This window comes from Filicampus tigris, chromosome 15, assembly GCF_054856515.1.
Source record: "Filicampus tigris isolate MCC_2025a chromosome 15, RoL_Ftig_1.0, whole genome shotgun sequence".
NCBI classification, from domain to species: Eukaryota; Metazoa; Chordata; class Actinopteri; order Syngnathiformes; family Syngnathidae; genus Filicampus; species Filicampus tigris.
Window position 1 is genome coordinate 9983823 of NC_141231.1, and position 25791 is coordinate 10009613.

The 25791-nt window shown below is 40.3% G+C and overlaps 1 protein-coding gene across 1 annotated transcript; it reads left to right on the plus strand.

The window, feature by feature from the left end:
- Positions 1-570: 570 nt before the first annotated feature.
- On the plus strand, positions 571-25791 carry cercam (cerebral endothelial cell adhesion molecule). The gene is made up of 14 exons (XM_086053598.1): positions 571-757; positions 5280-5372; positions 14780-14957; positions 17155-17265; positions 17411-17528; positions 18752-18886; positions 18957-19161; positions 20230-20349; positions 20451-20527; positions 21363-21469; positions 21632-21764; positions 21859-21986; positions 22303-22506; positions 24035-25791. The coding sequence occupies exons 1-14, from the start codon at positions 640-642 to the stop codon at positions 24267-24269; spliced, it is 1962 nt and encodes a 653-aa protein (XP_085909724.1). The 5' UTR covers positions 571-639; the 3' UTR covers positions 24270-25791.

Genomic DNA, 25791 nt, shown 5'->3' on the forward strand with positions numbered 1-25791 from the left:
AAAAGAGGGTCATTCCAAGCTTTAAAACAAGGGGAAATAAATAAAAATACAGCTAAAATGTATCGTCAGGCCTTCTCTCCCCCATGTGCACCGTTTAGATAAAACATTTAAATACTATATTTCAATAATGTGAATTATAATGAATTGCAATTATTGTAGAGTGTGTTAAAGGTAAATATTGCATGCCTTTTTGTTTTGTGTGTTTTATTGTCTTGTACGTCTTTTTTTCCCCCCCAGGATGGTGGTAAGGTTTGTGGGGGTGTTCAGTTGGTGCTGAATGTGCGTCACTGTTGCTCGCAGGGCGGCCTGTCACCACTCAACTTACTGCTTTTCTACTATTTGCCAAACAAAAGTCGATACATCGACGACCCCCCGCTCGATATTTGCCATTTAAAGCAAACAGCCTTGATTAGATGTTCGACAAAGTGTAAATACCAATCGGGGGGCGGTCGACGACGTCTCCCCCCTTAAACGCGTCACGAGATCCGTGTTCGTCCATTAAATTGTCACCCCTTGTCCAAACTAACAAAAATACCCCTAACCCCCCATTCTCTCTTTTCCCCCCACTTTTCCTTACCTGCAGTGACACTAAAAGAAAAGGGAGGCCTCGACGTGACGTGACGTGACGTGACGTGATGAATGCGAGTCTGCAGCAACAGATGTCCATACACAATTCTTGGTGGTCGTACTGGAGTGGACGCAAGAATTGCGTTTGGACAATCAGCCGCTAAAAGACCCTACTTGTCCTCACTGGAAGGTAACGGGAAAAAAAAAATGTGCTTAAAATATTCAAGCTATTTTTGGGGGGGCGCTGGGGGGTGGGGGGTATAAGGATTTTCAGTGATGTACATATTCTCACTAACCCTCCTCACTCACTCAATGTATCCCCCAGGTCAGAACGAAACATATTTGCTGTCATTATAAACCAAAACATATCCACATAAGCTAATGGACTTTTTCATAACTAGTTTTTGAGTTAACCTCAAGTCAGTCCACATCACTGCAACAGCTCCTCAATCACATTTTCAAAAAAAATAATAAAAAAAACACATCGTTTGACGTGAAAATAAGAAAGCATTTACATTAAAATATGCATATTTTCCCTAAATGATTTCTAAAGTCCATTTAGATGACGCCATTTGTGCACCTGTCATTGGTTCACTTCCAGACGCACAAAGGCTTTTCCCATTGGAAGAAGGCAGCAAAAAATCCTTTCCCCGTTTAAAGGAGAATACGCGCTTCAGGTATCTTCGGGATTGTAACCCCAAAACGTCATCAAAAAAATGAAATATCACACTCTTAGCTCCCTCTTTTTGAGCGCGTCCTTGCTTCACTTCCCTGCTGCGTTCAAGTGCCCCCTCGTGCGTCGATGCGTTCGAATGTCGCCCAGAAAAAGCAAAAAGGTGCCGCTTCGTCCTTGCAGATGCCTTTCCCCCCTTTTTTCCCTTCTACGCCATCCTTCCATCGTGGGTGTCGAGCTGTGACTGGGTGCGTGTCCGTGTGCCCCGCTGCCTTTTTCTTGCTTCAACAATACAAGAGAGAAAGCGAGAGAGTGAGAGAGTGGGGGGAGAAACAAGGGGTAAAAAAAAAAAAAAAAAAAAAAAAAAAACGACGCAAGGCGCAGGGAGGAGCGCGGAGAGCCTCCTCGCTTGGTACTGAATTTGAATAACACCACGGGGTGATAAATGCCCATTGTACTGCTTAAGTCATGAATCTCGGCTGTCCTCTGTGACACACACACACGCGCGCGCACACACACACGCGCACGCCAGCCAACAGCTGCGATGAGAAACCAGCAGCTCCTCTTAAAGACACAACAACCGTTTTCTTTTCTCTCTTTCTCTTTGCTCATCCCTTTTATTCATCTTTTTTTTTTTTAAAAAGGAGAGATTACAATCCTGACACTGTTTACTCCGCGGCCCGCACTGCATGACGTGTCAGTGTGCCTCTTGCAGCCAGGCACTTGCCACATAAAGTGGTGCCTTCAAGCGCCATGTGCAGCCATTCTACAGAGAAGAGAGGAGATTTGTGTACTAAGCAGGGCTCCTTGTTGGCTAAAGAAGAAGTGCATTATGGGAGGTGACAGAAGACGTGTTGTCACATCGAGCAACTTTGTCTGTATGGATGATTGCGCCACGTGTGCAGCTGTCAAGAGTTTATTATTGTGCAGCACTGCGCCATGCGCACGGAGAGGTGTTTTAATATTACTGTTTTAATTATACTAATATTTTGGTCATTTTATATGGCTAAAAAAATCTTTATATATATATATATATATAGATTTCATATTTACCTGTGGCTAAATATTTAAGTGCTGAGATTCAGTCTCTGTCGCCAACGTGCACAGGTACAGCCAATCCGCGCCAACACCCTTCCAAAATATCCACACTCTGTCTTTTATTTATACCCACTTCCTCTCTTTGTGGCAAACTGCTTCTTCCTTGATAATCACGGCGTGTTTTTGTGGTTCATTCATGTATGTGGAGCAAGAAAACCATATATTGGGCTCCAGTTTTGGTAGATGTGCGGGGTCCAATCACTTGGTGTACGGTGAGCAGTGTCACAGTTACCTTGAAAAAGTAACTTAGTTACTTTACAGATTACTTGACTTTAAAAGTGACTACATTTGATTATAAGTTACTTTCAGCAGACGGCGACAACCCCACTTAACATGAGAATGATAACTGGTTCTCTATTGGAAGTTCATTACAACAGCAGTTTTTAAGGATACAATTTTGATTAAAAATAAAATAAATACAACCTTTTTGATTCAACAATAATAATTGTGTGTGTGTGTATATATATATATACATATATATATATATATATATATATATATATATATATATATATATATATATATATATATATATATATATATGAGTCTAGATTTCACTGAATACAAATACTGCTTATATTTATTTTAAAAAAATGTTTTTTTCTAGACTTGGCTTAATATAAATATTTTTACATAATACAAAATAAAGGAATTCTTCTATACATTCTTCTTTATATAGGTTAAAAAGAATTTTTGCATTAATAACAGTCAAGCTTCGTAAGCTTAAATCTACCGTACTGCGACTCCAAATGTTTCTTCAACTCTGATGTATTTCTTTTTTTAAGCTACCGTAGATAACACTTTGTCGAGTACGGCATCTACAACCAATCTTAATATTTTCATTTTAGCTGACCCAAACTCAACACGGACTGTATTTCCACTTTTAAAACGCAAAGCTCTCTACTTTCTTCATCAGTACGTACACGTGCGCCATCAATGCGCTGACAACAATACATGACTTGGCACCTACGTTACATCACTCCCCCAGACGGGAGGGTGTAGATGACCTCATCCCATAATGATTCACGGTTGCAGATGTAAATCGTTTTCCTTTTACCATTTTTATGTTCATAATGCAGTTGTGTGCCTGTTGGTTAATAAAAGGGTGTGTATTACCTTCTTTATTTGATTATTTGTTTACTATTATGTGCAAACCATGCATGAACCAGGTCTTGGCTGAATTTGGTGTGCATCTCATGTTACAATGTGGCAATTGTCTGCTGTTGTCATTCCTGAAGCTAAAGAAACACTTTAAAGCTTTGAATTGTAACTTTAATCAGACTATTACATTAGAAACAGTAACGCGTTATCACTAGTTGCTCAAGATAGCCGGCCATTATTAAGTAACGTTATTTAGTAGCGTTATCGACATCACTGGCAGTGAGAGTCGCTACTCACAACTATCTTTTTTTTTTTCACCATGGGAGATTTACGTCGCTCAGTGTGCAGCAGGCCTCAGCCTGGACTTGCCAGTCATGACAGGGTAACACCAGGAAAATTGTCCCAGAACATAACCGAGCCTGTGTTCTTTTCTTTGTGTTCTTCATTTTACTGCTGTTCCGTAAACAGCGAGGCTGTGACTTGCTCTAGTTTTGTCGCTTCTGTTCAAAAGACACCAATTACAGAACCTTTGTGGCTTCTCTAAAAGCATTTTGGAAAAATCTTTTCAGTTTCAAGTTATTACAGTGAGCATTGTGTCGCTTTTCTTACTTAAAAGGAAAAGTTGCTGTCAGTTTTGCCTTCATGTGTATCTCTCTAAGGCACAGGTGTCAAACTCACAGCCTGGGGGCCAGATCCGGCCCGCGGCATCATTTTACGTGGCCCGCAAAGGCAAATCATATGTGGTGACTTGACATGTTCGTTTCAAATTGTCTTCACTTTTAAACACTACATGAGGTATTGCAAACATTTGTTACCAATCCCTCCTTTAAAATAAATGGAAAAGTTTCACAAACGATTTAATGGCTCCTGATTTTAAAACTAGTTATCCATCAATTTGTTATGTATATGTGATAATATAAGGCAATCACACATTTCTATGGGTTCACAATTGTAACGGCCCTCCGAGGGACACCATCACTATGATATGGCCCGCGACAAAAAAGAGTTTGACTGCTCTAAGGGTTAGAGCAGCTGAGCATTATTATGTTTTTCGTACCCGAATGTGTCCGTGTACCTAATAAAGTGTCTCAGCATTTTGTAACGCTGCAGCGTTTGAGTACGAATTCCCGCCGTCCACTTTTTTTTCTTCTTCTTCTTCTTCTTCTTCTTCTTCTTCTTCTTCTTTCCCCTCGTCCACTTTCTTCTTCTTCTTCTTCGTCTTTCCCCGTCTACTTTCTTCTTCTTCTTCTTCTTCTTCTTCTTCTTCTACTTCTTCTCCTTCTCCTTCTTCTCCTTCTCCTTCTTCTACTTCCCCTTCTTCTTCTTCTTCTTCTCCTTCTTCTTCTTCTTCTTCTCCTTCTTCTCCTTCTTCTTCTCCTTTTCCTTCTCCTGCTTCTTCTTCTCCTTCTCCTGCTTCTTCTTCTTCTTCTTCTTCTTCTTCTTCTTCTCCTCCTTCTCCTCCTTCTTCTTCCCCTCCTTCTCCTCCTTCTCCTCCTTCTCCTTCTTCTCCTTCTCCCCCTTCTCCTTCTTCTTCTTCTTCTTCTTCTTGTTCTTCTTCTTCTTCTTCTACTTCTTCTTCTTCTTCTCCTCCTCCTCCTCCTCCTCCTCCTCCTCCTCCTCTCTCTTGTGTTTCTAATAAATCATCCTGACTGATCCCGCCCTGGGCGCAGGGGGTCCTCCTCTTTAAAGCTCAATCCACCCCCTCCTCCTCCCCCCCTTTTCATCTCTGTGAAGAAACCGAGTTAACCTCTGCTGATCCACGGGGCCAGAGCCCCTCTTCAGCCTCAGCCCGCCTCTCATTCATCCAGCCAGTCACTCATTCATTGCTCTTTTCTTGCAGGTTGCAAAAGTGGTGAAAAGCAAAGCTCGGCGTCCTCTCCTTCCTCGCTTTGCCCTTTTCATGCGCTGACTCCTCCAGAGGCGGGAAAACCCAGTAAGTCAAGAGGCTTCCACTTTCACTCTCACCTTGACACCCTCTTTGCCGCTGGGGTTTCAAGCGCTTTCACCTCGTAGCTACATTAAATGTCACGTCGGGAAGAACGCGCCAAAGCATCTGCTACAAAACACTGCTTTTTTTACACAGTAATTCCAAAGCGTTTGAGTCGTATGTATGCTCATGGTTTTAAGACCAAATGCTTTGGTACGAACATGTGTGAGGGCCACCCTGAAATAAAACAACAAAAAAACTGCAAGATGAAAGTCGTAATTTTATGATAATAAAATCATTTAGGACTAAGTCTTAAGTCATAAATTGCATATTTTATAAATTAAAAATCATAATCCCGTGTAAATAAAGTTGTATAGTTACAAAATAAAAATGTCGGTAGATTTTGAGATTGAACTTGTAATTTTACGAGAAAAAGGTTGTTAGAAAGGTGTTTATTTTCAAGAGTAAAATTTTAATTTATGAGAATAATTCATTTATTTTCTAGATAAAAATGCGTAAACATTTGAGACATAGAATTTTACAGGAAATAAAGTTGTATATTTTTTAGATTTAAGATGTAACATTACGTGAATAAAGTCATGTTTTTTTTCTAATATGTATATTTTCAAGATGTAAAGGTGTATTTTTTTCTATTAAAGTTGTAATCCCCCGTAAATAAAATGTACATTTTTAAGGGAAAAGTTGCATATTTTAAATATTAAACTCATACATTGGACAGCAATCATGCTGTACATTTGTTCGAGAGGAAAGTCATACTTATATGAGTATTAACTCTTATACTTTTACCGGCCAATGGAAGCATCTCCCCTCATTCCCTTTAAATCCAGCGCAAGAGAGGCGCACACCGTCTTTGACATTGCAGGAGGAGATATTGACTCACTGGAGTCCATGCAGAAGATTAAAGTGCATAAAGTATGTTCATAAGGAATAGCAAGCAGACCTGCTTCTCAGAATTTGTCTGCCTGGACCTCCATCAAATCCACCAAGATTGCGTTACACCACCTGCACCACAACTTAGACATGCTCTGAGCTAGTTTAAGGTCTCATCTACTTTCAGTTACCAAATTGTCAGATGCGCAGGGAGGGGGGGTGAAAGAAAATGCCCTTGGCCCACCCTAACGCTCACCAAGGTGCAGAGTCTTCCAAATTCCCAAACGCAGTAAACTAACCTTGCCCCTGCAGGAAAATTTGAACAAATACAAAAATACAGTCCATAATATTACTAGACTAGAGTAAATGTTTGAGATAAAAAGTTGTATATAATTCAAGATTGAAATTGTAATAATACGAGAATAAAGCTGTAGATTAAAATAGTCCTTTTTTGAGAATAGTTATGTTTGTTTTTTAGATTAAAAGAAATGTTTTGATGACATTTTTTCCAGATTAAAATGTTAATTTTATTAAAATAACGCAATATATTTTTGAGAAAACCAGCCATATATTTCAGTGCTTAAAATTGTAACCTTGAATAAAGTTGAAGATACAGTTTTTGATATATATATTTTTTTTTAATTCAAACTCATCGTGCTCTCTATGCATGTTTGTCTAGCATGTTTGTGAATTTAAATGATGTCTCTGTGCCATGATGGGCATTTCAATGCGCCGCACTTGACAATTTGGCGGCTGAAAATAGAAGAAAGTTTATGCCTGCTGAAACCAGGTATAAAAATTGAGTGTAAGTCAATTTTTGTGAAGCAGACAGATTCTGAGATCAACGGACCTGCACGGAGTCATTTTAGAAATCAATCAATTGAATGCATTATTATCATCTTTATTATATTTTAAAAATCTCACCCCTGGACGGGGCACAGCTACGGAGGGGGTGGAGTATTGGGGTCACACATGGGCACGTGCTATCGGGTTGCAAGGCGGTCTCAAGTGCATTTTTAATGTAAAGTTATTCCTTCATTCACTTAAAATTCCAACTTTTTTTCCTTATAATATTCAGACTTTTTTCTCATAATATATTAAACGTTTTCCTTGTAACACCGTAAATCTATACAGTACTGGTAAGATTCTAACATTTTTCCTCACAAAATCACAATTTTAATCTGGTGGATTCACAATGATATAAAATGCAATTGTGATTTAATTCTTGTAAAAATGTTTTTTTTTTTTTCCAAGTAACATTCCACATTATTGTCGTAATATTTAGACTTTTCTCTTGTCGCATCACAACCACATCAAATCAAAACATTTCTTTTTTTCTCAAAACACGTGTTTGATGTTTATTCCTATAGTAGTAGTAGTCGTAGTTTATCCGTTCTTGAATGTGGCTCCCCGGTATTTCTGTGCATACTTGTTTTAAGTTAATGAGATTAAGAGAATCAAGTATCATTGTCTAAATAGCTACAGTGCCAAAGAAAATGTGAGGGCTCAGGATGACGCGTCCGGCATTGTTGAATGAAGGCCTTTAGGCTGAGTGCCTTTTATGGCAACCGATGCTCTTGGTGGTGTTTAGTGGCGGTGTGTGTGTGTACACACAGAAGCAGTAGGAGACTGCTGAGCTCCACGCGGGGACCACTGTGCCTCTCCCCATTCACAAATCAATGTTTAACCCGCTGGCTAAAAGGCTTGGCAGGGGAGAGGGAGGCCCAGTCGGCAGGGTGGGCCATCAAACCATCCCGTTGAGGGAGAGAAGGGAGAGAGAGGGGACAAAGGCCGCATGGGAATGATTGGGCGAAACCTCCTCTGGTGAAGGCATCTCCATCCTGCTGCTGAGGATGAGGTTGTTCTAACACTGTGGCAGTCCGTGGGAAGCGTTTAATACCCTCTCGGTATAGCGGTTCAGTAGCACTGCTGCGTCACCATAGCGTGGTTTCCTCCCACTATACAATCATGCAATACGGTAAAAATTGGTGGAGTGTCGAGAACAGATGCGACAAAGCAGGAATACTTCATCAGGTCTCTGAATTGGAATACAAATCGCTCTGGGATCCTGGTCAACTTCCAATTTGTTTGGATTTTGGAATAGTAGTAAATAAAATAATGTTCCGTGGATATGTTCCAGACCTGCCGTGACAGGGCAAAACTCTGTGCTGTATTTTTCCCGTTTGCCCCGTTACGTCGAGTTCCTAAAGGAGTTTCAGGCTTGCGACCACCATGTCTTTCGCTCGATCTGCTTATTTGCTTGTTTTTTTTCCCAAACTTTATTGAATCAAATAACAAACAATATAACACTCGCTCTGCTTCTACTAACCTCCGGGAATAACAGAAACGAGTATACTGATGTCACAGACATGCGCAGTAAATTTCGGAATAAGTGTTTTCATGCGTGCTGATCAGATTATCAATCGACATAAACCACCACAGGTGTTTCTCGTTGTCTTGTCACTTGTCAGTATGCTCGTATTTAAAGCGGAAGTCAACCCAAATAGAGTTTTTTCAAGAATACGTTCCCAACAGGCTTACTAGTTGAAACACAGCATTCTGATTAATTTTGCGTTTGTGGAATATAAATTAAGCGGAAAAATGCACTCGTTTTTAGCCATCTATGGGGGCGGCCATTTTATCTTCTGTCGACTGAAAATGACATCACAACTACCAATCACGGCTGACCCGTTTACTGAATCTGAGCCGTGATTGGTCGTTGTGAGCAGTTGTAATGTCATTTTCAGGCGACAGAAGACAAAATGGCCGCCCCCAGAGATGGCCAAAAATGAGTGGATTAAGCCATATTCCACAAAGGCAATATTCATCCGAATGCCCTGTTTCAACTGGTGGGCTTGCATAAAACATATTCTTGAAAAAAAAAGTTTGCGTTGACTTCCGCTTTAAGTTCTTAGTTTTCGTTCAGTCCTTGTCGGATCATGTTTTTTTTTTTCGTTTCTCCTGGTGTTGCGTTTTGGTTCTCTAGTGTTTGTTTGCTACTTTGAGTTTTGGATTTTTGTTCATAAATCTATTTCTGTCAGTACCCACCACTTCTCCTGCCTCCCTGCATTTGGGTCCTCAATCCCGCAAACATGACAATTAAACTATTTAATGCCCATGTGTGAACAATAGCGTCAATGAACTGAGATAATTACAGTTACAACACGGTTTTGTCCTGATGGGAAAGGAGGCGTGTTTATTTTACTTAAGTAGCTGAAACACCCACTAATTGGTGCCTGGCATCTATTAGATACAGTGTACAGTTGTTATTTTCATCTTAAAAAACAAAACACAAACAAAAAGCTAAATTAATAAAGAAAAAATTGCCACTTGCACACATGTAAAAATGTTGGTCAAATTCGACGGCATTCAACTTTTGAGCTTCCACTGTACTGTCTCTTACAATCTGATGTTTTTTTTATTGAGTGAAATTTTAAATACATTTTGATGGATTCTGCTCATTCAGATTTATTTATTCTAATTACAGTTTCAGTTACAATGTTCTGACCCTCTGACAACAGAAATCATTTGTCATTTCGTTTCTCAAACAACTGAAGCCAACAAGAGTAATAACATAGAGCAATGGTTCTTCAACTTATTACACCAAGTACCACCCCAAAAAAACCAATACAAATACCACCTTAATGACAACAAATAAATTACAGTTGTGTAGTCGGCCTAAGTGTTAATCAAAAACTATAGAGTGGTATATTTATCATTGTAAGTCAACATTAAGCACCTTGCGAACATTAACACGAGGCTTATTTAAGCCTACTGAGGAAAAAAAAAACAGAGATGATTCAATGAATCAATAAAGGAATATTGCACATAAGTCAGTTAAAAACAACTGAACTGTACTTGGAATATCCATCAGGATTAAAAAGGTTATTCTAATTCTAATATGTTTAATTGGATTTCAATTTATTGAATTTAAATCTGATTTGTAATTAATTCAATGATTCTTTCATATACCACCAGTGGCACTCGTACCTTGCTTTGAGAATCACTGAAATGAAGCAACACTTTTACACCGCCACTTGTTGCTGGGCAGAGTTCATAGGGACACAAAAACTGCCCTGCTGACCAATGCAAAAAGAAAAACACACGATTACACAATAATGTCACAATTAAATCCCCGAGTGTTAAATATGAAAGAGGTAAGGGGAAGCAAAACAGCGGCACCTGGTGTCTGCCAAATAAATACAGGAAGAATCAGCTCATGGTATAATGTTTCACATTAAAGGATTAAAAGTGACTCTTTCCTCCACCCTCACCCCCCTTCCCCCCTTCTTCATGCCCCCAATCATCCACACCACACATACAAACACACCTTCCTCCTCACCCCGCTCGCATGCCATGACATTGGCTGCACTGTTGCCTGGCAACCAGGGCGGATGGACAGCGTCATCCGGGGAGTAACAGGGGTAATGTAAAGCTGCTCCCTATACATCAAGTTTATATCTTAATCTGTACTTTATTTATTTATGTTAAACTGTATTACATGAATCATTTCAGGCCATTTCATCACGAATCATATGCTGGACAGCTCGCCTCCGAGTGTTTTCAATGCGTTTTTAATTTAATAAAAGTGCCATCACCAAGTATGTAAAAAATAGCAGAGTATATAAAAAGAGGCTTCAAAATCGTAAAAAATCAAGCTGTTGTCCCCACTCTAAAATGGTATGGGTGTGTGCGCTCACTTAACCATGCGCTACTGAAAAATGGATGCTATTTTGTCTAGCAACTTTCTTGGGCCTGCACATTACTACATGGTTGAAAATATATCATCCGATGGCTGAAATATGACCACCGGGTTGTCGCAGAGGCTTTCCGAGAGACGAAAGGCTCAGCTTCAGAAAACAGGTGAGCTGTGATTGATCGTTACCTGAGCCCTGAGCAACTGTGATGTCATTTCTAGTCGACAGAAGTGGCAAAATGGCCGCCCCTAGAGATGGCTGAAAATGGGTGGATTTTAATGCTTAATTCAGATTCCACAACTGCAATATTAATGAGAATGCTATGTTTAGATTAGTGAAGGTGTTTAGAACAGATTATTGCAAAGAATTTGGGTGGGGGGTGACTTCCTATTTAAATAAGCAAATCACTTGTTTTTAATCTTTTTGCATTTTTCAGTTGCTTGAATTGCTTTTAGCTTGGCCCCCACTAAAATACGCTTGGACGCTCCAGATGCCAGACCAGATAATTGACTTTCGGATGTTTTCCGATTTTTTTTTTTCTTTTTTCTGGGAATTCTCCAGTCCTCCCGTCTCCACTAGGGAACATAATAATACATTTTTATAAGCAGTTTCTGAATAATATTTTGATTTTTTGTGCAGATTACCTGCAATATCCTTGCCGCTAAGGAAAAAATAAATAAAATCCTAGCTCAACCAGAGGCGCAGTGGACTGGTACCGAATCATCACGCTGATGCACATGACAAAATTGGACTTAAGTCTTCATGAAGCGTACACTAGTACAATATGTGACCCTTTGAATTGTACAAACATGACTCTACTGAGATGCGTAGTGTCAGTGAGCTGTTGGGGAGTGGGTGTATCCATAGTAGAAAGAGTGAGTGCTCTATAGCTGCTGAGTAAGAGGGTACGTGCCTCGGCTCAGACCCTGAGTGACAGCTATTGACCCAACCCGGCCAAAAAGACGTCTCTGTGGGAGCACTATTGATTATTGCCGCAGCAATAAAGGTCCCGGAAGCTTGGGAGAATGTCATGGATCTCAGACGCCCATACGAACTGATCCGAACGCACACAAGAGGCACATTTTAACCTATGCAAGAAGGTGTATGGATAGCCACCGTATGGTGAGCTGGTAAGGTCACCCATAACACACCATAATCATAACCATTGCCATGCAAGGGGGGGGGGGGGTATTGTGACACATAAGATGTAATATTAACAGAACAAATTGAGGTACTTTGTATTTTTCTTTTTTTTTTTTTTAGAAAAAGAGACAATCTTATGTGAAAATAATTCCTAAATATCCAGTGAAAACAAGTTTTCATTTCCAAGAATTGAGTCCTATACTTCAGGGGGAAAATCGCTATATAAGAATAAAGTTGTCACATTACAATAAACAAGCTGCTATGTAAATTAAGAAAAAAAAATAGAATAAAATCGTTTTTTGTTTATTTGTTTGTTTTAGAAAAAAAAGTCACAGTATTACAAGAAACTAATGTCAAAATAGGAGGAGAAAACAAGTGGTGATCTACTATATTATAATGATAAAAAAGTTATAATATGAGGACATTGCAGGTTGCCTGATCAGCTATCTAGGATTTTCTTAATATTTTAGCAAAAATGTGTTGAGTTTTCTCCTTGGTTTTTTTTGTTTTGTTTTTTGTTTTAAACCCAACACAATCTGCAAATTGTGTGTTGTAATGTGTGCTGAACTCTCCCTTTAAACATGTCAGGTGAGGTCAAGTGAGCCACACAATGATGAATTTCTTTTTGTCTTGGATCCTTTCTCAAACATTTTCCTTTTCCTTATGCCCCGCATTCACACACACCCGCGCATAAACGCCATCGCCACCCTTGACCTCGCTGTGAAAAGTTAGTGCACCCGAGGTTGAACTCTCCCAGCTCGCTCGCATCCACCGAATGCTGGGAAAGTGGCCCCCTGACATACGTGTGTGTGCTGGTGTGTGAGCGTGGCGACACTCGGAGTGTCATGAAAAGGAGAGTTTTGACCCTCAACCCCTGACCTGTCCACACAAATGACCCTTTTAATGCCCGGCGCTGCTATTGTCAGACGTAGCTGCCTGGGCTAATGCTTGGAGCCCGCCAAGTCCTAATTCATTATGAACAACTTGCAGTGTTATAAAAAGATATCAAGTTACAACAATAAAGTTGTCATATTACCGCCCCTAAAAAATGTTAGATACTATGAGATGAGTCCACAGAATGATGATAAGGCCCTCTTAGAATTTCTATTTAATATTCGTCTTGACTGAATCATCTTTTTGGGGGGTCTCAGCATGCCTGCAATCACAAAATAGTGGGGCTGGTACCAAACGAGCCACAGTTGGAATCAGTTATCCGACACAAATGGGCGGGGGCATTTTGTTACCATTTTGCTGTCGACTGAAGATGACATCATCCCGAAGGGCTCAGGTAATGACCAATCACGGCTCAGCTATTTTCTGGGTTTAGTCATGTGATATTCGCAAGCTGAGTGAGCCCTGAGGCCAGGGTACTTCAATCCGGTCTGCTGTCCTGCCTGTTTTCCATCTCTCCCTGCTGCAGCACATCTGATTCAAACAGGCAGGACAGTGGCCCTCAAGGAACAGAATTGAAGACCCCTGTCTAAAGCCTGATTCACACGGCAGGATAATCGGCCCGATTTCAGCCCCGAATCTCCCCTCTCGACAATCATAGGTCGGGGCCGATTTAATTGGATGATTTCCCACTGCACAACTGATCATCTCTCACAACACACAAAGGAGTCACAACAGTGCTGTGACAGCACCCTAGTAGGGAAACACTGGTTCGGATAGAATAGAATACAAATACATGCAGTTGTGTTAATACATTTAATGAACCTGGCAGATTTGGTAAGATATGTAGTAATGAGGCAAAACACATATTTTTAATGTGATTCAAATTAAACTACAAGGCAATTCAGAATAGCACAATCATGAAACCAAACATAGCAATGAAGAAAATAATGAGATGGTCCCAACAATTGCCACTGCTTTATTTTACATATTCATCCAAGAATTTTATGATCATAATTGTGGCAAGAAACTGTTACACACAACTTTTTTGAGCGATGAATCGGCATGTGATTTTTTAAAATTTTTGTACATAACACAGAGAAGCAGAAGAAGAATATTCATTAATAAATTACAGTGGTAACGTATCTTTTGTTTGATTGTTTGTTTGTTTGTTTGTTTGTGCCGCGAAAGTGTCGTATGTCGGGACCGTCGTAAGAAGCCCCGTATTGCATTTGTCATTTGTGCAGTACTGTGGAGCTTTTCAATTGGTCAAATGGCGCCTCGCAGTGGACAATCCTTGCAACTGCTGCCGTGATTACTTGTAACGTCACGTTAATGAACTGCAGCTTTCCCCAAAAGGATTTCGTTTTTTCCACGTTGCACTCTACTTTTTCAAGCCCAAAACTCGGACCGCGTGAATGTGGACTTTACGTGACACCACAACATGTGTTATTTATGGTCACAGAGAACACTTTCAAAACATGACATTAGTTTTTCGACCAAATCCCATTGTTTTGTGCCTTAGTGACATAGAATTAGTTACATAGGCGGAAGTTGTAAGCCGAGAAGAGGGGAAATGTTCTAACTTGTACTCTGGAAAAGGGAAAAGGGGGCTTGGAAACTTGGGAATGCCCTCTTTTTTTCCTTTTTTTTGGTGGTAACTTGGACTGCTGACGCGTCCGGCAGCTGCCTGTACTCCTTCCTTCTTTCCTTCCAGAAGAAGACGAAGGAGAAGCGGTATATTGGGACCTTGTTACGCCATGTTGCTCCGCTACCTTGTTTGTGTTTTAGGGGTCTTAGTGTCCCCGACCCGATGCTACTTCTCCGAGGAGAGATCTCCCGAGGAGTCGAGAATGCAGCCTCCGACGGTGGTGGTCGCCATCATAGCCAGGAACGCAGCCCACTCTCTGCCTTACTACCTCGGTGCCCTGGAGAGGCTCGACTACCCGAAAGATCGCATCTCGGTGTGGTGGGTGAATCAATGTTTGCGTTTAAATGTGTGTATTAAACGCACAAAGTCGCCTTGCTCCACGTACACGCAAATTCTACTTTTGTCTCCACTTTGTCAAACTTAGGGTTGACGCCCAATATAATATGGGTCACTTTGGGGGGGTTGTAAATTGATGTGACATTTTTTGGGGGAGCAAATGCCTTTTGGATTCGTGTTTGTAGTCAAACTCGCGTCTTTTGTATTGTCATTAGTTGAGCAACATTTTATGAAGAAATTACATGAAATGTTGAGTTTTTGTGTAAAATATATCAGATTGCCTCATGATATTTAATATATCATGAGACAATCTGTGGTAGCACGTCTTCGGCACATCACGGCTTTGAGGTGCTGTGTTTGAATGTTGTTGAAACATCTCTATGTAGCGTACTGGGTATTCCTCCGACATTCCCAAAACGTGCATGCTAGGTTAAATGGTGACTCTCAGTTGTGCATAGGTGTGGTTCAGAATGGATGTCTCCATATATATGTGCCCAGTGAATGACTGGCGACCAGTCCAGGGTGTACTCCACCTCTCACCCAAAGTCAGTGGAGCTGTGCTCCAGCTCACCGAAGTGCACAGTAGCATGTTGTCTGCCTCACGGTTCTGAGGTTTGGGTTGTGAGTCTTGGCTGTGTGGTGTTTGCATGTATTACCACAGGACATACTGTACACAAAAAGGTAAAATGCACTGAAAATGATGGGGAGTAGAGCAGTAAGGAACACTGATCACCAACAGAAGTGTGCACAAATGTGTCACAAGGAACTCATGACTTGTTGGCAAGGGGGAAAGAAGCTTTTGAAATGTCTGCTGGTTTTTGTGTGCTGTGTTCAATAGAAACCACAGGGAAGGAGTTGGAATTGCTGTGATGTTTTAAGCTTTGTTTAGGGGTCAGTTAAGTAGAATTGTTTTCAGCACCGTGGCGACAGCATTGTGTGATTTCTCACTGTGAAATTTTGTGCAAGCAGTTTGCAATTTGTTGGTTTGAAGTTGGATCTTACGTTGCGGCCAATAGTACAGATGTTGCTCTGGCGAAGTGCTTTTGGTGGACATGTGTTCGGAGTATAGTGTAATTTTAGATGCCTGAAATTCAAGAAATAATAATTAGAAGAAGAAAAAAAAAAGAGACACTTCTATGTGTAACTATTGTGATATGTGCAAATGAACAGAACATATCCCATTAAAATCAACCGTGTGCGATTTTGTGTGTATACTGTATAGGACATAGAAATCGTTTTTAAAATATGAAGAAAGACAAATGACAGTTGCTGGGCATGCATTGGTGGGAACTTAACCAACTTATTCCACCTCTTGATAACCGCACTATAACATTTTAATTATTTAAACTGTCAATACTACAGCATACAAAAATCTAACGGCACACAACTGTGCCACGTTCATCATCTGGACCAGTTCAGAATCAATATTTATCTAATCAAATGACATTAGCATAAACAGTTCAATAAATTGCCTTAAACTCACCAGAAATGTATTTTATCAATTGTATTACCGTGTTCATATCACCACTGATGTGTTTCGCTCGTCAAAGTTGGTGGTTTTGCTCTGACCCAACACGTCAGAGAATGGAAAAAATGCTGATGTCATCGAGGGCCCCCCAGCTGGCTCTGTGAGGAACAATTTGAAATCTGATTGGTTAAATAAACCGTCCCATTACGAGAAGTTTAGGTTACATCAACCAGCACTACTGATTCTGAAGGCTCTGGGTAGATGAAATTGACATGGCAGCATTTAGAGGCTGAAATCTGACTGGGCAAAAAAGATTCTCATAGCAACATACACCAGTGAAAGCAATGCTGCCGAGACAAATGCTACAAAATGTTGAGAATAAGTTTCTACCACTTCATGGAGCAAATATTAACATTTAGTTTGTAAATGTAGGTCAGTGCTTCTGATCGCGTTCAGGCCGGCAGAGAAGGCATTGCTGTCTCTGACTACGCAGCAGTGAACTACGATGGTGACCAATCAAACGTTTGGGGAAAGTATATTGAATGAGAAAATGTCTTCAAACCTTTGACTGGTGTTTAGGTTATTCATGATCTCGAGCTGATACATTGCATAAACACAGTGAAAGCACTGGCACTGAGTAGTTCATTTCCCCTCTGCGTCGTCGGTATTGACTGCTTTGATTTTTCAACGGGCCTTTTGTGTGCTCCTCAGGGCAGCTACAGATCACAATGCAGATAACACCACAGCCATGCTGAAAGAGTGGCTCACCGTCATGCAGAAATTCTACCACTACGTGGAATGGAGACCCATGGAGCAACCTGTGTAAGCTTTCATTTTCAGTACAGGTTAAACCATCTCCAACTAATTCTGTCTTCCTTTGAGTTCTCACATTTCTGTCTGCATGTGTGTATAATTGCTTTTTTGTTTCCCTACCAGAAATGTAAATCCATACAATGCCCCATTTCAGGTCCTACGCGGGAGAGCTGGGCCCAAAACACTGGCCTAACAGCAGATACGAGTATGTGATGAAGCTAAAGCAGGCGGCGCTCAACTTCGCCAGGAAACGCTGGGCTGACTACATCTTGGTACGGAAAACAACTACGCCTTTGAGGAGTGAACACACCTCCGCCAAGTATGGAAGCATAAGGATGAAATGTTTGTTTTTGAGCTGGATTAAGAAAGACTTTATGGAAGGGGTGTACATAAGCACAAATACTGGATCTATAAATTACGCTGCGCAACAAATGTTTAAAAAAAAATTTTTTTTAACAGAGTTAACTTTTCTAAATTGCCCTGAATTTTCTCTAGCCCATCAGGTTTTCATAATAACAAAAAAATAATAAAATAACAATAATATATGTAATTTAGTAATATTTATGAATTAAGGGTTAGGTTCGGCAACAGATGGAACCTCATAGTTATAAATTGCAGTGCATGGTAAAATCCGTATTGCACAAGCTTTTTTTGTAGGTCAAACTTAAAATCCAAAAATGAAAATATCTCCAAAACCTGATGTGCTAGAGAAACAATAAAGGCATTTTTTAAAATAAGTGCCAACAATACATCGTGGGACACAAAAAGCCATCTCTGATTAGAATTTGCTATTGACCAGTGTTATTTTCATAAATATATACATGCTCACATAGGCCATTTTGTCACTGCGGAATGCAAGTGGCAGCGTCCTGTGTGTAATTCTAAAATCTTGCGTAATTCTTCATGATCGAGTAAGTAGTCATCTAGCCACCAAACAGAAGAACCCAATTCAACAAATCAGTCACATTTTGTTTGAGTGACTAAGGAATTGTTCTCTCATCCCAGAATGCAAATGCTAGCCTCTCATTCGTCTGTTCGTAACATATTGCGTCATCATCCACAAACCACATAGGCTGCTAGCCAAAACGACCTCAATTTTTTTTTTTGATAGTTACAGTGGATTTCTTCTCCCTTTCCGCAGAATACAAACGGGTATGTTCCTGTTATCCTTCAATTAATTTAGCGTGTTCTGGGATGAGTGTATGCAAATACTATCGATGAATTGCGACGGCTGACTTTGAATCGTTAAATTCTACGTCTGAGAATCGGGTACAAACCGGCATACACAGCGGAGCTTTTCATTGCCAGCAACCACCGCGTTTCTCTTAGAGCGCCGCTCCCGTCATTGTGGTCAAACAAGCAAAAGTCAGGATTATTTTCCCTTTTGTCAACATTGGCGGAGGTTTATCTTGCTCTCAGTTATAGTCCTTTTTTTTTTTTTTTTTTTTTAACATTCCACAAAAGAAGTCTGACTCAAATGACATTATTGTTTTAGTATGCAGACACCGACAACATCCTTACCAACCCTGACACTCTCAACCTGCTAATAGCTGAGAACAAATCAGTCATAGCTCCCATGCTGGACTCTCAGGGAGCGTACTCCAACTACTGGTGTGGAATAACGCCACAGGTAAGGCGCAGGCATCCTCTCCTCAAACATTTGCTTTTGTTTTTATATTCATCATTTTTTTTTTTTTCAGGGCTATTACCGAAGGACAGCAGAGTATTTCCCCACCCGCAACCGCCACCGCGTGGGCTGCTTCCCCGTACCAATGGTGCACTCCACCATGTTGCTGGACTTAAGGAAGGAGGGAATGAAGAAACTGGCTTTCTTCCCTCCTCACAAGGAGTACTCCTGGCCGTACGACGACATCATCGTCTTTGCCTTCTCCTGCCGAGCCACAGGTTTGCAAATGCTCCGATTTGTGAATTCCCGTTTGTGTCGACATTTCTCAGTGGCTCATAACAAAATAGTAAAAGCTACAAAGTGCAGCATCTCTTCTATACACTGGATTCAATTGCAAGCAGACACTAATAGGTGTGGTCATTTCCAACTCAGTGATCTGTTGAATTTGAGTGTGAACGGCTGTCGATCTCAACATGTGCGCTGTAATTGACAGCCAATAATTTACATAACGTTTTAACATTATTAGCGACCACTGTATAATCAAGCTAAAACAAAGTAAAACCACGCACACTTTGGTGACTCTGTCAACGTTATTTAAAGCGGAAGTCAACCCAAACATATTTTTTTTCAAGAATATGTTCCCAGCAGGCCCACTAGTTGAAATATGGCATTCTGGTTTGTGGAATATAAATCAAGCAGCAAAATGCACTCGTTTTTAGCCATCTCTGGGGGCGGCCATTTTGTGTTCTGTTGACTGAAAATGACATCACAGATGCTCACAACGACCAATCGCGGCTGTTTTCTGAATCTGAGCCGTGATTGGTCATTGTGAGCAGTTGTGATGTCATTTTCAGCCGACAGAAGACAAAATGGCCGCCCCCAGAGATGGCTAAAAACGAGTGGATTAACACTTATTCCACAAACACAATATTTATCAGAATCCCCTGTTTCAACTAGTGGGCTTGCATAGAACATATTGTTAAAAAAAATGTTTGCGTTGACTTCCGCTTTAACAACCGCATCTGTAGCAATGGGCTGTAGCTACATTAGATTGAACATAAACATTGTATAATGATAAATAAATGCTATTGTGTTCTTTAAAAAACTCAAAGAAAATGCAAAACACTCAGCAGAGTTAATCTTTTAGATACTCACTGAGCTGAAATCTGACAAATTTGCCGATGTGTGACATTACGCACGATGATGGTTCGACTTTCTCCAGAAGCAAAGCAGCGATGTCACAGCTTTGACGAAAGCTCGTCGCACTCACTGAAACTGTTCTAATATGCTGAAATGAGTCCTCAGTTTCTATCTTTATGTTGTCATTCTTCGTCCATTAATTGCAGCAATTCAGATGTACCTGTGCAACAAGGAGCGCTACGGCTACTTGAATATCCCGGCCAAACCTCAGCACACTCTGGAGGACGATCGCCTCAACTTTGTCCACGTCCACTTGGAGTCCAAAAGTAAGCTCCAAAACCAAATCTTTGTTTGCCTTCTTTCTCTTTTACATGCTGTACAAAAATGCAGCCAATGTGTCTTTTTGTTGTTGTGGCTTTTCCAATAGTTGACGGCCCCCCGATGAAACCCTCCCGATACGTCCACATGTTCCCCAAGCAGAGAGACCTCATGGGCTTTGATGAGGTAAATACATCTCCACCTCATTTAACTGTGGTTTTACGCTATAGTGAATTATTAGATTCATTTTTAAGAAGCAATAGAAACATCTACATTGTATTGGTTTTGTGCACATTTTTATTAGAGATAGACCGATATGCTTTCGTCAGGGCCGATACCGATTATTAGTAGTCAAGGAGGCCGATAACCGATATTTGTAGCCGATATTCATTTTCAGTGAAAAGGAAAATATTGGCATAAAAAATCTAAAGAGAATTTACTCTTAACTTTGTTGTAACATCTTTAAGCTGTTTATTGAAGAATGTTTCAGGTTTGTATGATGGGGATTTTTAAAAAATCATTATTACAATGAATTTTTGACAGTATACATCTCTGTGATCGAAGTTCAGGGAGCACCCCGGATTGTCAGCAGGTCTTAAAAAGGACAAAGGAAAACAAACAATAGCTCAATGTCGTTTTCTACAGTAAATGAAAATTTCAAAATGACAGAAATGTTAAACTTTCACATATCTTTGTTTTGATTTCCACAGTTTTAAATTGATTTATTAATCGGCCAGCAGAGTTTTAAAAAAGGCTGATACATATATTTGTCTAAAAAAACAAATATCGATGCCGATAATCGGCCCGGCTGATAATCGGTCTATCCCTAATGTTTATGGATATTAGGTGTTTAGTGGAAGTAGACAGTGGTCACAATTTTAAAAATAGAATGCAAATTAAAATGCATATAAAATAATCTGTAATTAAATAGTATTTTAAATAAAATAATAAAATGACTTTTTTGTTGATAAATATCCTCATTACTTTTTTTTTTTTTTTTTTTTTTTCCTGTCTTCCTTAGATTTACCTGATTAATCTGCGCCGGCGCCCCGACCGCAGAGATAGGATGCTGTTCTCCCTGAATGAGCTGGAGATCGACGTCAAGGTGGTCGACGCCGTGGATGGAAAGTGAGTACACTCTTGCAGAAATGTGAAAATCTGTTGGAAAAATGAAGAATAAAAACTCAGCCGGTCCCTTCATCCTGTGCAATCATGAAATGTTGTCATCTGGAAAGTAGTTGTTTTTGGAAATATTCTATGTACTACATCTGTGTGTGTGTGTGCGCGCAGTGCACTGAACAGCAGCGACATCAAGATTCTGGGGGTGAACTTACTACCAGGCTACTACGACCCGTTCTCGGGACGTACCCTCACCAAAGGGGAGGTGGGCTGCTTCCTCAGCCACTTTTACATCTGGAAAGAGGTAAGATGAGCAAACATGCCCAGTGATAAAAGTGTCACAAAAACGTAAAGGTTTTGGCTACCGGGTTGGGACGAGCTCATGTTGTTCTCTCTAGATGGTGGACATGCAGCTGGACAAGGCTCTGGTGCTCGAGGACGACGTCCGCTTCCAGGCAAACTTTAAACGACGAGTCCTACGGCTGATGGAGGAGGTGGAGCAGGTGGAGCTGGACTGGGACCTCATGTGAGGCATCTTTTATCACCAAGAAAAAGCTAGGCGGTTTTTCTTTAGTTAGGAGGATTATGGATGACAAACATCCCCATGGGAACATCCCAGCTTGGGGAAGTTTGCTTTTTGAATCTTGGCTCCAGTTTGCATGCCCCCCTTGCTTCTTAACCAAAGTCGGCTGAAATGGGCTTCAAGCAAGCATGGGATGAGCATGCAAATTGCGCACAGGAAGTCCAATTTAAACCCCAAACTTTAGAACTGTGAGGCAGATGCGCGAACCGCAGTCAAAGTGTTCATTTTTTTTTCCTGCGGTCGCTTTGCTTTGCCACAGATACTTTGGCAGGAAGCAGGTGAACCCCGCAAAAGAGGAAGCGGTGGACGACGTCCACAACCTGGTGGTGGCCGACTATTCCTACTGGACCCTCTCTTACGCCATCTCCCAGCAGGGTGCCCAGAAGCTGCTCAATGCCGAGCCGCTTTCCAAGATGCTGCCCGTCGACGAATTCCTCCCCATCATGTATGATAAACATCCAAAGTATGTATCCATACTCGTCATCATCTTCATTTCTTTCTCTACAACTCACCTCCATTCACCCCGCCTGTCATTTTAAGCGTAAAAAGTGGATTCCAAACCTTCTTCCTGTGTGATTTTAAATCTCTGTAAATAACTCTTTTTGTGGTCACGTAAATCCACGGTGTGTACAATATCATGTGCTCTGCATACGCTGTGTAGATTGTGAAGCTGCGCATTCTAATTCAACCTTTTGAGGGCAATTATCTGTGCAAACATAATCGAATGAAATTACGGGGGCTCAGCTGCTATTCACTCGGATGCATGTTTAGCTTTTCCCCGTGAGGGCTGCCTTCTCTTCCTCCTCTACACTTTGTTTTAATGACCCGTCGCAAAATGTTTGCACATGTTGTCATTGTGTTCTTTGTTGCTCTTTTTTTTTTTCAATTTTCTTTTCTGTATTTCCATGTAATCCCAACACCGTTTCCATCCCAGAAAAGCCTCCCTGCCGCATAGTTGGCCATACCACAGCAGAGTGAATGAGATGCATAAAACACACGGGATGAAATACTTGAGAGGCCTGCGCACCAGACGGCTTGGCTGTGTCCGTGTTCTCGAACATGTGTCGAAAAATGGATTATAGCCAGCGCCTCTGGGATTCTTATTCAACGCGCTTCACTTGTCCACAAAGAACTGAACTGAAAAGTTCCACATTTGGGCTTCATGCTCTTGAGTGTAGTAATTTAGTGTAAAGAGCTACACTGAAAAGAAAAAAAAGTCATTGTACTTTGACAACAAATAAGTAATGCTGGAATAAAGTTGAAATAATATGAGAAATGTTTTTACGAGGGTAAAGATTTCAACCAAAAAGTATGGATTTTATAAAAATGATGTAACATTTTGAATAAAAAAATAAATACTCAAATTAAATACTTAATTTTACAGAAATAAAATGATTGTATCAGAAAGCTTTCAAAATAAAGAGAATGGCTGTAACATTGCCTAGATAGTTTTTGTACTATGCTGACTTTTTTTAAAATGAAAATATTTATTATAATTTGACTAAAACGTAATATGTCGAGGTCAAAACATTTGTTTGAAAAGAAGTTGAATTTTAATGTTGTGAAAAAGATGTCTTAATTACAAAATTGCTTTTACAAGCAGTCAATATTTAGAGAAAAAAGTTGCAATATGAAAATGTTTAATTTAAAAGATAAAGGCATAATAGTACAAGAAAAAAAAGTTTAACTCAATGAGAACGTCTTGCTTTACAAGAAAAAAAGTCTGAATTTGGCCAGCGTCAAGCCCGGATTTGACCAAAATTGTAATATTAAAGCATAAACATTTGACCTTATTTTAATAACTTTGTGACTTTTTTTTTCTTATTTCTTGATTTTTTTTTTTTTTTTTTTTTTTTTTTTTATAAATCGTGTCCCTCATTTTGACTTAATAGCTACTGCGCTCAAAACGTGAACTTGAAGTGCTACTTCATCATAAATGAACATTATGGCAGAAGACTCATATTTCCGCCCCTTTTCTCTCTCCTCTCCAGCGAGGACTACAAATCCCACTTCCCCAACAGGAACTTACAAACCTTCAGCACACGGCCGCTCCTGGTGCAACCGTGCCACTACGCCGGCGACCCCAAGTGGGTGAGCGACACCGAGACGTCCACGCTGTGGGACGACGACGCCGTGCGCACAGACTGGAGGGGCTCGCACAAGACTCTGAAGGGGGGCGTGCCGCCACCCGAGGTGCTGTCCACCTCCTACAGGGACGAGCTCTAGAACGTCGGGAGGCGATAGAGAGGTGATTGCTGTCGGGACAAAGTGTTTTGACAATCCCACCCTTTGTCACGTGGACCACCCTGTGCCGTTTGAAGGTGGACTTTCCTGCAAAGCGTGTTAGCGATGACATGGCACAGGAGGATGGTGCTAAGGGTTCTGTTTTATTTTTGTTTATCAGGGACTGTGTTCTTTTTTTTTTTTTTTTTTTTACACACAACTTGCACCAAAAAACAAGTTTTCTACAGAGAAAAGACATTTTGAACATTCTGAACGTGTGATTGTGACCAACAATTCATTTCTTTGTTCATAACCAAATGTACCTCATAAATCAGCAGCATAAATGCACTCAGTAGACACATCATTAGGTACACTTACATGATCTGAGAGTCAATTAAAAAAAAAAAAAGAAATCGAACTTCACAAAGATAATGTTATTTTATTTTTTAAATTGACACTGCAGGACAGTGCGGGGGTGTCAAACTTTTTTCGTTGTGGGCCTCATCGTAGTTTGCCAAAAATCATGTTTTACTACCTACACTGCGGTTAAGGGTATATAGTAGTTTGGTTCATATCTGGTATGGTAACTGCTTATCTTTTGTGTTTGCAAATTTAATGACATTTCAAATGGCTTTCTTTTCCTTTTCTGGAAAGTGCAACATCAATAGGTTGTTTTCTTCTTTGGACATTTAGGGTGCAGATGAGTGCAAGAGTAACTGTGTGAATTGTTACGCTATTGGTTATTGCTTTGGCTCTCACTGAAAAGTGCAGGAGAGGCTCTTAAAAGGTTGCTTTTTCATCATTCATCTTTTTTTTCTATTTTTTTAAATATAAATATGGCTAGCCATGATGCCAGTGTGCCAGAAGCTGAACTGCACTGTTTGTTTACAGACCAAATGTGTAGCAAGAGCACAAGACAGTTGCACTTCCTGTCCCTTACCTAACACGTTCTTTGTGGGAAGCTGAATAATCACCACAACCTCTTGCATAATTGCACCTGCATTTTGTTTTTAAAATTTTTATGATGCATAACTTTTTTGAAAAGAAGTCAGGACAAAAATGTTGGCAAGCTTTCGCAAGCCACATAAAATCATGTGCGGTGCCATTTCTTGCCCGCAGGCTTCAAGTTTGACACCTGTGGTGGAGATGCTCCTTCATCATCAGGTATTTTTCTCATAATATTGCCCCTCTCATGCACTTAAATAACCAAACTCAGAACGTAAGCTTTAATTTGCTTCCTGTTGCGTTACTGGGTTCGGGTTCCTTTTCAAGTTCATCTCGACGGGGTTACAATTCAAGTAACTAATCATTTTGATGCTCCAACATAGATTTTAAAGACAAACACTGCACACACAGTATGTTACTGATTTGTTCATCTCTGAATGCTCTGTCTTAATTTATTTCTGGTCTCACAACTTTTTCCACTTGTCAGTATCTTGTGTGCGTCACATTTTGTTGCAATACGTGCTTTAAAGAAAGCAAGAACTGTATCACACATATTTGGAATTAAAACATTCTCATTGTA

Excerpts from the sequence above, each read along its gene's own strand:
- cercam (XM_086053598.1), top strand. The coding sequence starts at position 640 with ATGCGAGTCTGCAGCAACAGATGTCCATACACAATTCTTGGTGGTCGT. Across the intron at positions 758-5,279 it reads CTACTTGTCCTCACTGGAAG|GTTGCAAAAGTGGTGAAAAG; the intron begins GTAACGGGAAAA and ends CTTTTCTTGCAG. Across the intron at positions 20,350-20,450 it reads CGTCCACTTGGAGTCCAAAA|TTGACGGCCCCCCGATGAAA; the intron begins GTAAGCTCCAAA and ends CTTTTCCAATAG.